Here is a 15,426-nt window from a genome sequence, read left to right as displayed (position 1 = left end):
AAACATCATAAATTATCTATCTGTTTAAAATGCAACACATAGTCGTGTAGCTTTGTGTCATTGGTCACCTGTTCATATAGAAGTAGCTGTAAAGCTACAGTAGCCAGGACATGCCAATACAGGGAGCAAACTAATGCTTTTGTTGAGCCTCATGAGAGGGGATGCTGGGAAGTAGGACATTATGCTGACACATCAACCTGTGTCAAGACCACTGGTATGTGAGCTTACATAGAAACAATAGTCATGGGTGTTTTGGCATGTGGTTGTTGCCCTTGAGAAATTTTCCTTGAAAGAAAAAGGTTACCATGTATGTAGTGCTATTAACTTTAACCTGTGGTCTTAGCAAAAGTACAAAAGTAACTGCAACTGATCGACATGAATCTACAGCACTAGTAAGGATAGTTGCCTTATGGTAGCATTTTATGGCACATTTAACTAGCAAGATTACAATTGCACATTGTTATATCTACAAGAGCAAGTGAGCGTCTGTATAAAAGCACAATGTTGCCCTCAAGCTAAGGTATGGCTGATTTGTCATTATTGTAGATGTAATGATGTGTTTAGGGAGATGAAGTCATGGACAATATAACATGTATACACTAAATACAAAACAACATAATTGTTTTTAAAGTATAATAGCTTGGCTTAGCTCAAATAGCATTGTCAAATACTGAAAAGCATATGGTTAATAAGCATGTCACTGGTTCTAAAAGGAAGAGTCTTCCAAGTATTTGATGTGTTTTTTCTACCTGCTTGTGGTTGTCTTGGGAGGAACAGAGGTAATGTGACATCTACATCTGGATCATGACAGTTAGTTTTCTTTTGGCTTCACCAGGGTTTACAGCCTCCCCAACACCACAGCAGCCACAGAACTCTCGAGGCCTTAATGCTGACTTTGACTCAGTATTTGGCAACAACACCTATGCCAACAACCTGGATTCTACAGGTAAGAACACCTGCACTCACTGACATTTTCTCTACCCATTTCCCTTTGGGAGCCAGCAGGGCCTCATCTACTTCTGCTGCCATCTGAAGGGTTTGGGGACAGATTGTCCCCAAACAGATTGTGTTGAGGCTATGGAAAATTGTAAGTGCTGGACTTTGAGTTGTTTGTCTGTGTGTGTGGTTTATGTGGACTATGAATGTCCTGAGCATATCCCGAACCAAACTTTCATACTCCATCAGATTATGAAAGTGGCTTTCCTTAATATGACAAAAGGCTAATCTTTGTAGGAAGTCACAAGCAATTTGGTGCCAGTGGCTCTTCATTAGCCTTTTCTCATATGGACAAACAAATAAGGAAACATTATTAACCACCACCACAAAAGTAAGTTCAGGTTTTCAAAAACCAAAGGTGTAGTGTAAATTTTTCACTGATTAAGTGATTTGACATTATTTCCTGTCCTTTCTTCATTAACATGCTCAGCACAAAGTGGAACCAATTCTCACTGCGTTTTACTGTATAATTAAGACAGCGACGTAGGTGTGATGTAGCCCTTTCTGAAATATCCTACCAAGCACATCAAATATTTCTTATCTTTAATATCTACTCGTGTCGTGCTTCTGCTGTCTGATCAGAATGTTTGTTTTTAACATTCACGTCCAGAAAATGACAGTTTTTCATTGTGTTGTGTGTGTTTCCTGTGGCTGTAGAAATCATTTCAACTGGGAGAGACTGACATTCTGATTATTTATTGTCTGTTGATGACTTACAATGGGCTGTAAAAGTCACAAAAATAAATAAAAATATGAGGTGTTGAGATATTAATCGGTTGTGTGAAATATTTCAAAATCAATATAAATAAATAGTTAGATAAATGTTGAATAGACATAGGTTTAATTACTAACAAATGAGCAGATTACTGGAAACGATGCCAGCCTGTAATGGCCTTTACACAGCATTTGACATGGTGTGCTACTGAAATGTTTTTATAAGAAAATCACATAAATTGTGATTAATCAGAAATTTGTCTTTATTTTTGATAAAATAGTGTCACTAACTGTACCACTGGAGTGTAATTGAGGTTAACGACTATTTCACCCTTTGCCTCATTAGTGTATAGTATTTATAGAACATATCATCATTAATTTGGCAAGAAAATGTTGATGTTTCTAAATGCTTAATTTAGTACCTTGAATCTCTGACACACTCGTTTGTACACCCTCACTGGTTTCTAGGCTGTAAACGATCTCATAATATTTTTTTTTTCTCTTTTCCCTTGTCCTGGGGTTAAACACAATCCCTGGGGTCTTGGATTTTTGCATGGCATATGCATGACTGGGTGAGTTGACTCACCACACATTCCTCTCACACAGTTTTGACTTGATATGTGTTTTTTTTGGGGGCCCTGCCTACTGCCTCATCCATGCTCAACACCCTCTCTGTGTGTGTGTGTGTTTGTGTGTGTGCGTGTGTTTGCGTGTGTGCATGTGCATTTTATATACTGTTGTGTGTTTGTGTGTTGTCGTGTTATTGTCCTTCGTATATGTCTTCACCTGTTCTTGGCTCCCCGACCTCTTACCCTCCCCTCCCCTCCCTTCCCTTCCCTTCCTTTCCCTTTGTTCATCCCCCTTTTGATTAAGATGTTTTAGGTGGCATCCTCAAACCCACAGTGGCATCTTCACCCAATCAAGCCCAACAACCCAACAAGCTGGTGTCCAATGACCTGGACTCCTCACTAGCTAATCTCGTCGGCAGTAAGTTCCCTTTTTTGTGACCATGACCCCAAAAATTTAATAAATAGAACAAATTGCACTATAAGCACGTTATTTGAAGAGGTGGAATTTGTACCAAACAGTAAAGTAGAACAGTATAATTTACAAAATTATAGCATGGAAATAAACAAAATATAAGTTTGTATAAAATTTGCATAGAAATTTGGATAAAATGTCAATTTTCTACATTTTATCCCTTGTGTAAACTAGGTGTGTTGTTTTCATGGCTGTGCATTCATTATTGTCCCTCTGTCCTCTTTAGATCTGGGAATTGGCAATGGCACAGCAAAAAAGTAATTGCACTCAAATAATATTTAAATCCATGTCCCTTATATGCCATAATAAAGATCATGACAACATTTTTAATCCATGTCTATAGTGATCTTCACTGGAGTCAGCCTGGTGAGAAGAAACTGACAGGTGGAACCAGCTGGCAACCCAAGACAGCCCCTTCTACCACCTGGAACCCAGCAACCATGGTAGGGTTATTGCCAATCTGTGCCTATCTGGTTTAATCCCCCAAGCAGTAAACAGCCAAAAAGTAGATCCATTTGTGATATAAATGATTTTTTTTTTCAGCCTTTTACAGCAGTGGCTCTCCTTCATAGCCCCATAAGTCCTCTGTAAGAATATGGGGGCTTCAGTTAGGTCTGGACAGTAAGCCAAATTAATCAAATTTCCACTACTTTGAATCTCATACTGACTTGTCCTACAGAAACTTAAAAACCCATAACCTTTTAAGAACCTTTAAGACTCTAGTGCTACAAACCAGAAAGTTGTAGATATACTGTAAATCTCTGAAAAGACAACACCAGGGCAGACATCATCATTTTCATGTGCTGTTTGGTAGGCAAGTTGTTGGACAGACAAGTATTGAAGATTTACTTTTCATGTTTACACATAATGACTTTATAGGTGGTCAACGTGGTGGAGCAAAGAGTGAGGGGGACCAGCTCCAGACCAGCTCCACCTCGCTGAGCAGCTTTCCTGAGCCATGGTGCATCTTTTGGGACTCAGCAGCAGCTGCCAGTCTGCTCTCTCTCTGTCCATACCATTCAACCAACTGCTGCTTGATTCTCTCTTGAATTAGAAAACAGACAGGTGACGCTGAGGAATCAGGTGGAGAACAAACTGCAGGATGCAGCGCAATTACATCTGAGCTTTTTTTTCTTCAAGAGAAGATAAAATACAGTGATGTAGTGTTTGATCCCACTGCCCTCCTTTTTACTAGAAAAAATAGCTTACATGATTGAAAAAATACCAAAAGCAATGAAAAAATACCAAAGCAACTGAACGTTACTGGGAAATTAAACTAGTAAAATACTCCCCCACACTGTGAATTAACAGTCTACAGTATAGTTTACACACACAAATGCATAGCAAGGCAGCACAGCACGCATGTTGGGTATTCTGAATCAGTATATTACCTGTATATTGACATACACTTCCTTGTGGTGCTTATCTAAACGGATGCCCTGCTTTGCTCATGTGCCATGTTGCAAACAAGCTGTTGGATTGCATCAGACCAAGAGTACCTGGAATTTTTATTTAGTATCACCTCCTGTTCAGAGCCAAAATATAGTTGCAGGACTGCTTCCTTCCAGTGAGTTTGAGAACACTGGAAACAAAAGAACAAATGATTGATATTAAAATCGCATTCAGCTGCATGGCTTCACCATGCCATGACTTGCAGCCACAGCACACTGTCAGTAATACATCAACAATGCAGCCATAGCAAGCAGCAGTCAAGTGCTCAGTCCATAATCAGCCCACAATTCCTGTGTGGATAACTTAGTCATGGGCAGAGGGGCTCGGCTCAGACTTGTTTGGAACAATTTCACTACAGCCTTAAACCATTATCAGGTTATTGTTGTTTAAAATCTAGTCTGCTTAAGTTTTCCCTGCTATTCTCTTGAAGCTGACTTACCAGTGGACGTTGTTGAATGATTGTGGGACTAAAGGCTTTCCTGGATGGCCACCAGTTTATCCTGAATTATTTGTTTACTGTGCGTTCTTGGCTCCCAAGTGTTCTTTACTCTATTTAACTGGTGTCATAACAACCATAACATCTTGTGTCTGTGTATGATGTCCTATGGAATGGTTGTTGAAAGGAAAGTACCAGTGTGTATGGTGTTCTTTTTCCTCCTACATCCCCTTACTGTTTCACATGACTGCAGATTGATTGCAGACTGTTTGCTTTTAGCACACTGAAGTGTTTGTTGTTTTTGCCTTGGTCTTTGTTGTTTTTCAAAGTCAATATTTTGATGCCAGTCAGAGCAAAGAAAAGCTTGATTATAATCAGAAGGCTTCATTGTTGCGATCAGGAACAAAGCACCAAAACATAGCCACAAATGAGATCCAAACTCCATCCAGTAAATTGACTCATATCTCCATGTATGTTCTTGACATGATCATTTACCAGTGCGTCCAAGCTCTGTCATTGGATTTTTCTTACTACAGCATTCTCTAAGACTCATAGTTGAGACATACATTTCTCCTGAAGTAGGACTGTGCAGACGGTTGTGTACTTTTGACTTTAGTCAGTGATCCTCAATGTAGTCATCTCATTTTGTGAACTGATGATTAAACCTGGACAGGTTCGTGCCCAACCAAGTGGTGGTGTAGTCTCTTGTAAATAGTAAATGGAGTTGAATGAAAAAGACTTCCCCAACTCTGGCTGCATAATATAACCAATGTTCTCCACTGTTCTCAGTCAAAATTGTAAAAACCTGACTCCTTTTATTGACCATTGGAATGGAATTTGGAAAAAGAACTGTGTTGCATGTGCTGTATGTAAAAACGGTCAGTATTTACATTAAACGGATGAGAAACCCCAGTCTCACTAAAACTGTCCCCCAAACAACTCATTTGAGCTCATCATGTGTAGACAAAGTTTGCCATGACACAGTTTCGTGTGATCAAAACGTTTCTTGTTTGTGCCAAGTATTATGATTAGACAGAGAAGGAGAAAATAATTGACTCCTGCAGTAAGTGGTTCAGATACGTTAATCCAAATTAAGTCTCCCCTAAAGTAAGAAATGAAAATGCTCAGGAATAAACTCTCTGCTTACAAAGTTATGGATCTGAATCTCACTGATAACTTGTTATTAATTCTACCTTCCCTCTTATCTCTTTTAACATGTTTTTTGGAGTTTAGTGTTTTTGTTACAAATATCCAATTTGTAGTCTGACTTGGGTAAATATTCAGAAAGAGCTTCTGACAATAAGGCAATAGTCCAACCTCTTTCTATAGTCCCACTGCTTTTGATCTTGCTGAAAACACACATGGGTTATTGATGATTTGACCAAATGTCAGGTAATGATCAAAAGTGTCTGAGTGTTCCCTGTTGAACTGAGTCAGAAAGACTTGGTGATACACTAAGAAGCAGATGCACACAACATCCATTACTCATTACAGCATTAATCCTAGCATGAAGCAAAAAACAGCCTAATCACCTCATTATTGACTATCTGAGGAACGCCGAGTGATAAGTCCCTGAAACAAATCAAACATTGTCAGCGAGGAGGAATTCTGAAGGAGTGTTCTCTGTGCAATGAAAGAAGCATAGTCTGTGATGAGAGTGCCAATTTTGGCACCAGTGTCACATCTGACTCACTTGTGCCTCCCTCGCCTATGACTGAATAATTAATGAAACGTATCCTTCCCCAGAGGGCTGGGCGTTAGACAAATCTGGGTTTGTTATCACTGCAGGGGCTGTTGTCTCAAGCAAGGGGTGCTCAAAGAAAGAGTCTCCACATTTTTCACTCTAATCTCTTTCGACAAGGAGCTCTGCACCTGCTAGTAACCAACTTCTACCTCCAGGACACAACACATTCTGCTTTTAGCTTTAGCTTTACCTCTGTCATAGCCCCATTTAAAAAAAATAAATAAATAAAAATTTAAAATCTAGTTCTGATATGATCAGAAGCCCCTAAAGTCTGGTTTTAATGCAGTCTTTTTGTAACTTTGACACATTTTCTGTGGAAAGATTCAGTGTCTTGTGGATAAATGTTTCTTTTCAGCCTTCTTCTTCATTTCTATGTTTTGGGGTTAACACTAAACATGAATCGTGTCTGGACTCTTTTAGAATGATATTGGATGATATTGATCAAATAATAGTCAGGGTATCGGCAGATCTTGAAAAGTTTTGAATTCAGTTCCCTCAAAAAAGGCATCAGAACTCATTAAGGAATCTTAAATTTCATGTACAAAGGTCTTGAGTATTTTCTTGTCTGCTGTAGACAGTATTATTAGTTATGTTTTTTTATGCTGTGGACACTTGGGAGTCATTATATACTGTTCAATCTTTTTTTTTTTAACACTGGTGCTACTGCAAGTTACATTAGCTAGGATGCTTTGAAGATTTTTTTTAGCAAAAACTTTGATTCACTTAAATTGATTTATTATTTTATTTTTAATTCCTTCATCTGGTTCCAATTCACATTAATTGATTAATAATATTACAAGCAATAATGGTTATTTACAGCTGGGAAGTACTAACAAAATGTTATACACTGTAAATGTCAATGATATAATGTAATGTTGATTGTAGGCTCACTGCTGTTGCCCGCTGGTTTTCTTTCTTTAAAATGTCTTAAACTTAATATGCTGAACACTGTAGAAGCCCTGAATAGCCATCTGCATACATCAGCTGTGCCAACCTCAATCCAAAAAACTTATCAAGAAAACCCCATATTTACTGTCAAAACTATGCAAGCATACAGTGCACTTAGTTTTGAATGAAGCTGTGAAAAGCATCAGCAAGCTTAGCAAGTCCGGACAAGGTCAGCTTTGTCATGTGACTGTTTTCTTGAGAGAAGAAATTCCTCCTGTTAAGTACCTTTTTGACTGTTAACAGCGGAAAGTGGGAGTTGAATATGAAATCAGTTAAAATTGGTATTGTACATCATGGCAAGGCAATCCTGAATAGATCTGTTAATTAAATAAGATGCGATGATCTAATAGTAAACTGTTAAAAAGTGAGTTGGATATCACTGTGTCCTGATTCTGTAGAAGGAATCAAGCTGTTTTTTGTGTCACCTCAGGCGCCATCTGTCATGGCCTTCCCTGCAACCACACCGACAGGCATGATGGCATATGCAATAGTAAGTCGGCCGGGACTTTATGCTTAGCAGAATTTCCCTTCCTGTCACACACACACTCACATGTTGGTCTTTCTATAGTTTTGAGGATACTCATTGACACAATGCATTCCCTAGCGCCTCCCCTAACCTTAACCACCAAAACTAAATGTCTAACGCCAACCCTTACCCTAACCCCAGCTTAAACCTAATTCGAACCTGAATCCTAAAACCAAGTCTCAACCCTGAAACAGCCCTTTGAAGTTGTGAGGACTGGCCAAAATGTCCTCACAATGATAGTTTCAGTAAGAATTTGTCCATACAGCCATAGAAAGACGTGTACACATACAAATACACACACACACACACACACACACACACACACACACACACACACACACACACACACAGTCTCTGCAAGCATGCAAGGAAGAGAGTTTCTTATTATATTGTGATTATATTCTTATTATATCCATATAGATATGGCAGCAAAAGGCAGCACTTTAACACAGATGCTTCTGTAGCCAACTAACTAACTTTTATTTTAGGAGGTGTTTTTTTTAGTTTTGTCTTTTTTTTTGTTTGTTTGTTTTTTCAGGCAATATAATTCATCCATTGTCTGCCGTGTTTTATTTTTTTGTTCCAAACAGCCTCCCCACATGGGCTCCATGATGATGACACAGCCCACTATGATGTACACCCAGCCTGTGATGAGGCCAGCCAATCCCTTCGGCTCCAATCCAGGTGCACAGGTAACTGATGTATACAACTACTGTCCCACTCCTTCCACATCTGAGCTGAGTGACCAAGCCTGTCAGAACCAGTTTGACATTTGTGTTCAATTCTTCCTTAGTGCATGATAGTTGCCTCAGCTCTGGACTGCACTTTCATTTGTTCTGCCCTGTGTTATCACAGAGGCTTTATGGAGTTTGTTATAAATTCTCAGGGGAAATCAGGGAATGTCATTTTATGAGATTAAATCAAAATCACAGTAATGTGAAAGGGCTTGTGCTTTAAATTCAGGTGCAAGTACCCAAATTAGCTGGTAATTTTTTCTATGAGATGGGAGTTGTGCTCCCCACAGGTTGAGAGTTTATTTGTGGGTGTTAAAGCTCTTAAATCTCAGTCTGCAAACTTGGCTGCTTAACAACATTACATTCACAGGCCAACTTTTGATGAATCATGCAGACTTCACAGTATAATCAGTCTTCATGTTACTCTGGGTTTCCATGTTAACTTCTACACTTAGGTATATAAGTATTTGGACAGTGGCATCATTTTTCTAATTTTGCCTCCGTACACCACCACGATGATTTGAAACAAAGACATCCAGATGTGATTGAAGTATAGATTTTCAGCTTTAATTCAAGGGGTTTAACAACAAAATTGCAATAACTATTTAGAAATTTAAGCCAAGTCCCTCATTTTTAGTGGCATTTTCAGTGGCTCAAAAGTAATTGGACAATTGACTGACAATAACTTTCATTGTCAGTTGTGGCCTGTGTTCCCTCATCATTTCATGACAGATTAAGCAGATGGTAATTTGGTAACTCTTCATGGGAACTCTCAATATGTGGTCCAAATATGTGTCAATGCAAATGCAGGAGGGCCATCACTGGGCTGAAAAAACAAAACAAGCCCATCAGACAGATAGTAGAAACTTTAGGAGTGGCCAAATCAACAATTTGGTACATTCTTAAAAAGAAAGAACTATTTTCCACTTTCCAAAAAAAGAGTTAACACTGTTGTTTTTTATATTCCCAGATGCAGTTTATGTAACCTGGGGGGGGGAGTCTTTCCCATCTGAAGATGATTTACAACAAAGTCAACTATCCGAGCAAACCTGTGGTTTGCTTCTATTGACCTCACCTCTCTCTGAGAATGAAAGGCCCAAATAAGACTTTGAATAAAATAATGGTGACTCGGAGCATCACAGTGGACATTGTGCCCATCTAGTCATTTCTAAGTCTTAGGAGAAGAGTGCGTGCTGCCATTCAAATCATGTGGACAGGGAACAGCCCCTACTGTATCCTGGACTAAGAGAAACACAACACCCAAAGGGAGAGCTTTCTGACATCACTTTTTATGTATACCTACATGTGTATGTAAAAGCAAAATTGGGTTGTTGTCTCATACACAAATTGAGTTTTCTTTTTGTTTTTTGTTTTTTTGTTTGGTTTTTTTTGTTCTTTTTTTGTTGTTTTTTGGTGTCGCTTTCTCCAGGTGAGGCTGGGAGAGTCACCTCTTTTGATTATCAATCATGATTACCTTCTTAAAGCATCCTCAAATTTGGAAAACAAATGCAAACTCCTGTTTATACTACACATTTTTGTTTTCTTTCTTTTTTATGTATTGTTTGCAGTAGACATTCCTTGTGTACTGTTTGTATTTATTTATGATTACCTATAGAGAGGACGACATTATTAAACAAATTGGTCACTGAATTCCTCCATGTGGAAGGTTTTCAGGTTTATACATAGGTATGATTGATTGTAGAATTGGATTTTGAGTGATTGAGATTATTTAAAAAAAAAAAAGGAGTTAATATAAACTTTAAAGAGATGACATGTTTTGCTGCTGGGGCAACTAAATATTCTCTGTACTCATGATGCCTTGTACAGTTATCTGTGGCTTGAGGGGTCACACTGAAGATATGTATCAACATAATAATTGATTAATACTGTCAAATCTGTGGGGTTGATTTCTATGAACTTTGCGAGGAAACATTTTTCAAATTAGCAAAAGCACTACATTTTATGATTGAAGCAGCATTGCATTGGAAAGGAATCGCCTTTTATGCTTTTGATGCTTTTGGCATGCCATTTATTCTTACATTTAACAAAGTTCCTGGCTACCCTTCTCCAACGTGACTGTGCAGGGTCCCTTTCATGCTTAGATCATGTTTCCATAGATGAGCACTGGGGTGTTTTGGACAATGTGGGGGCATTGGGAGGCATTGTTCGTAGGTTTGACTCAGACTGGGGGGAGGGCAGTGAGGTCCAGTTGTGCAGGAGAATGGAGCACTGTTGATCGGTGCTTTATGTATATAGAACTGATCCTGCCAATCATAAGAATGGGTGGGTGTAGCTATGAAAGATGGCCTAAACATGAAAGTCACCTTTAATCCACTAACTGAACGTATTTCTTGCATTGTCCCTGCAGATTATATATATATATATTTTTTTTTTTTTTTTTTTCAATAAAGTGCAAGCTTCCCACACTTCTTTGGCTCTGTATTTATTTATCAAAAGAAAAAAAATGTTTCTTGGACGAATTGTTTAATATCTGTATTAATAAAGAAAGATCAATTAGAAGTGTTTAACAATTTTTATTAAGGTTAGCAACAGAGAAAGAATTCAGTAATTATGCTCCATAGATGTGAAGCATCTTCATTAAACATAGGCCAATGAACTTAGAAGTTGGGACAAGATTGCTAGGGCTTTAGCGGTGGTAGAGTAAAGCCAGCAGGTAGATGATGAAAACTCGCATTTGAATCTCACTGGACATCCTGGAGGTCATGGTAGTGATGGAAAAAATGATTTTGGGATAGAATATGTAATAAGTGTGTTTGCCTCTCAGTTCTGTCTATACAGTAGCTTCAGAAGGTATTTAGACTGTTTTTGCATACTTTGTTTTGTAGATTTAATTTTAAATGGGCAAAAATGGCGATTTTATCCATCAATCTACATGTAATAATCAATAAAGACAAAGTGAAAACGTGTATTGAATATTTAGCAAATTTATAAAAAATAAAAAACTGAAATCTCTCATTTTGAAAATGCATTAGGACCCTTAATTCAGTACTTTGCTGCCAAAAGGAGTTCTACATTTACAGCTTTGAATCTTCTTGAGTAAGTCTCTTCCATCTTTGCACAACTGGACTTGGGCAGTTTATCCCATTCTTCCCTATTCGTCTCAAGCGTTGTGAAATTGGATGGGATGCGTCCGTAAAACTGCCATCTTCAGGTCTCTCAACAGCTGTACCATGGGGTTTAAGTCTGGGCTTTTGCTGGGCCACTCAAGGACAGAGACTTGTCCTGAAGCCACTCCAGCATTGTCTTGCCTGAATGCTTTGGGTCATTTTCATGCTGAAAGGTGAACTAAAGCTCCTGTTTGGCTGCATTCATCCTTCCCTCAAATTCTGACCAGTTGCCCTGTGCCTGTCACTGAGAATTACTCCCATAGCATGATGCTGCTACCATGCTTCACCACAGGATGCCAAAAGCCAGGTGATGGGCGGTTCCAGGAGATCTTCCATAAAGGCCGGAGTGATGAAGTGCTGAGACAGTTGATTACTTCTGAAGTTCTGTTAGAGTGACCATTGGGTTCTTGGTCACCTTGCTGACCAAGGCCCTTCTAGCCAGGTTCCTCAGTTTGGGGAAAACTCAAATGTTAAGAAATGGTTGTATACCCTTGTCCTGATCTCTGCCTCACCAAAATTTTATCACGGTGGTCTACAGAGAGTTGCTTAGACTTCATGGCTTGGCTTTTGTCCTGACATGCAGTGTGAATTCTGAGACCTGATATACACAGAATATGCCTTTCTAAACTATATCCAATCTATTTAATTTGCCACAGGCAGACCCCAATCAAATTTGGAGTGCCACAGCAAAGGGTCTGAATGCTTTTGTAAATGAGAGATGTCAGTTTTTGATTTTTTATAAATTTGCAAAAAAATTCTAAAAACAGGTTTTCACTTTGTCCTTACTGGTTATTGGGTTTGGATTGATGGGCAAAAATGGCACTTCTATTTAAAATTACATCTACAACACAATTAAGGGTTGAATAAGTGAAGGGGTCTGTAGACAGGATTATTAAACTTGCATGTTTGAAAATATAAGTTTTTGTCTTTTCTGTTAAGGTTATGTGACTTTTACTTTGAATTCCAACATGCATTTAAGAAAGGGCATTTCACTTGTACAGCCTTAACACAAATGACTAATGAGTGGTTGGACTAAATTGACAAGGGAATGACTGTGAGAGCTGCTAGATTTTAGTGTAGATATGATGTAATTGACTGTGATTTAATTCTAAATAAGTATATTGCATATTGCTTCAACCATCAGCAGTCAGGTTTTTTCAGAAGAATATCACAGGGAAGTTATTTGTGGCTGCTATTGTATTTAATAGTTACTAAAGACCTACCCTCTAGTAACAGTGAGGAGTAGCATGACCTTATTTGCGGATGATTTGTCATTATATTTGGAATTAAATTATTTTACTGATTTAAACATAAGGCTAAAATGGGCAGAACTGAAGGTTTTACAGTGCTTAGCTCTGTCACATCTGCACAATTGCCTTGTGATATGCTACAGTGCAGCTAAAAATGGTTTGCAGAAGGTTCAGATAGTTCAGAATAGAGCAGCTGATCTGGTCCTTAACTGTCCATTTAGACAGCAGGTTGAGGAAATGCATGCTGGTCTGTTCTGGTTGATGGTGGAGGAGAGACTGCTCTTGAGTCTATTTTACCTTACCTCTGAGAAATGTGTGTGCTAAAACAGCCAAATTGTCTGTTATCAACAATAAGCTTTACTAGGAATAAGTACTGTTACAAAACTAGACAAGTGACTATGGATAAGGTAGCTCTTTCTCAACGTAGAAATAATGCTTTAACGAAAATTGTTCTGTAGAGAGTGGGCCGTTCGGTGGGATAATAATACCATCATATATCAGAGTACTCCTGAGAAAGATTCCCTTTTAAAATACAGTTAAAAAAGTACTTAATTAGTCATAAATAGACTTAAGACTATAATGAGAAGTGTATTGTTCTATGTTGGTAGTTATGCACATTAATTGCAGGGTGTATGCTGCTGTATTGCTGATTATAAAAACAAACTAAGTAAACTGACATTTATGTGTAAAATTTGTTTAGTTTAATGGCAATTTTAAACAGTACTAGATTTGAAAATGTGGAAACTGATTGGTGGTTGATCCAAGTGGTAACGAGTTCTTAGCCCTTGGGGATGCCAGACTCCCGCCCTTCATCATTCTGGAGGCTTCTGTTGCTGAACCCACAGGTGCAGCAATTTATCCATGTGCAACACAGACACACACACACGGAAGGACCGTGGTATAAAAGGTACATCCTGCTTGGCAAAGCCTCTCCACGAGCAATAAGAAGAGTCTTTGTTTTGCTGCCACTTCCCCTTAGTTTGGATTCATCAGTAGAACGATGCAAGTGTGTGTTTGTGTGAGACACTGACTTCCATGATAGAATTATCTGGCAAGTTAATAAAAGTCTTAATGTTGAACCGAAGCCTTCCTTTTCACAGTGGTCTGTAGATAGTTAACCTTATTTGAACCCCCCCCCCCCTTCCAAAAATGAGTTGGATGGGAAAAAACAGCATGTCAGTCACTGGTTAAAACAACCTCGAACTGTTTCCTCTAGATTAAAATTCTCAGGGAAACTGAAAACGTATTTATGTTACAAAATTGTGTATTTAAAAGAACTTTTATTCCAACAAAAGAATGCAGATATTTCAACAGGTATTTAACAACAGGTCTGAATATACCGAAAGGCACTGTCAATAACATGCTTCTAAACAGCATTTCGAAAAATGAAGGTGGGAAAATTTCCAATTTTAAAGTTGTGAAGAAAATCCCTTTCCTCTACACTTGTTGACCAGAGAGGTATGCTGTGAAGTTCTTTTACTGCAAGGCAGCACCCAAAGGTCCCGAGGTGCAGAGATGAAGCCTTAGTTTGGTACAGCCACTTCCAGATGCTCTGGTGGCATCCCCCTCATCCACTCCTGTCACTGCAGTTCCAATGCCAAAGTCCATTAGGGTGGGTCAACACCAAACAGGGAACGTACAAAAGAGTCAGTTGTAAAATGATATTGAGAAATTATATTGATTTTTTAAAAACGTATTAACTGATCAGTAGTCACAAACAAATGAATCTTTGAAATATCTGGTAATGTAGCTACAATATGTTAAAAGTGCTTCAGCTTCTTCCAGGTAGGAAAGCTACATGGGTTCTTTGTCTAATGTGTGATTCATATCATCCAATATCATATGTAATAGATGGATGTATGTTAAATTATGGAAATTATTATTTATATGAACAACAATCAATCATCAGTCAGAATTTATGAAATCAGGTTGGATAGTCAGCCAATATGCACTAGTAAAAAATTTAGCTCTTCTGCCACCTTCTGGTCTGAAGGTGCAGCTGATGGGAAAACAATGACTGGTGGTTTTACACCTATCAGTCACAACAGTAAAACCTATGCACTGCATGGTACAATCAAGTTATTAACATCTAGTCACGCCCTGTGGCATGTATAAAAATGCTGAGTAGGCCAAGTGGAATCTGATTTGTATCAAGATGGCGAGAGGAAAAGATCAAAGTGACTTAGGAAGAGGGTTCATTGTTGGGGCACAGATGGCAGGAGCTTCGCTCACAAAGACAGCGCAACTTGCTGGTGTTTCTATAGGAACTGTGACTAAAGTGACATCTGCAATTAGATCTATGGGAACGACGTCAGTAAATAGGGTCAGAAATTGTGGTTGACAGCACACATTTGGTGAGCGTGATGCTCCTGCATTAGTGCAATATGTAAGGAAAATCAAAAGAGCAACTCTTCGTCAGGTGACTGAGAAGGTCAATGCAGGATGGGATCAGACTGT

General features: G+C 38.6%; 1 protein-coding gene across 12 annotated transcripts in view; it reads left to right on the top strand.

Moving 5' to 3' along the window:
• picalma (phosphatidylinositol binding clathrin assembly protein a) overlaps nt 1-10,338 on the top strand; it is a 51,417-nt gene extending 41,079 nt beyond the window's left edge. For 5 of the 12 annotated variants that reach the window (XM_040149630.1, XM_040149627.1, XM_040149623.1 and 2 more), the window contains 7 exons: nt 836-946; nt 2,584-2,697; nt 2,978-3,008; nt 3,095-3,194; nt 7,762-7,821; nt 8,448-8,549; nt 9,562-10,338. In XM_040149630.1, coding sequence (XP_040005564.1) covers nt 836-946; nt 2,584-2,697; nt 2,978-3,008; nt 3,095-3,194; nt 7,762-7,821; nt 8,448-8,549; nt 9,562-9,576 — 533 coding nt within the window. In that variant the 3' untranslated portion in view covers nt 9,577-10,338. The other 7 variants (XM_040149632.1, XM_040149628.1, XM_040149626.1 and 4 more) reach the window with 4 other exon arrangements.
• Nucleotides 10,339-15,426: the final 5,088 nt, after the last annotated feature.

This window comes from Xiphias gladius, chromosome 17 (genome assembly GCF_016859285.1).
Source record: "Xiphias gladius isolate SHS-SW01 ecotype Sanya breed wild chromosome 17, ASM1685928v1, whole genome shotgun sequence".
NCBI classification, from domain to species: domain Eukaryota; kingdom Metazoa; phylum Chordata; class Actinopteri; order Istiophoriformes; family Xiphiidae; genus Xiphias; species Xiphias gladius.
This window is presented reverse-complemented; position numbering and strand designations above follow the sequence as displayed.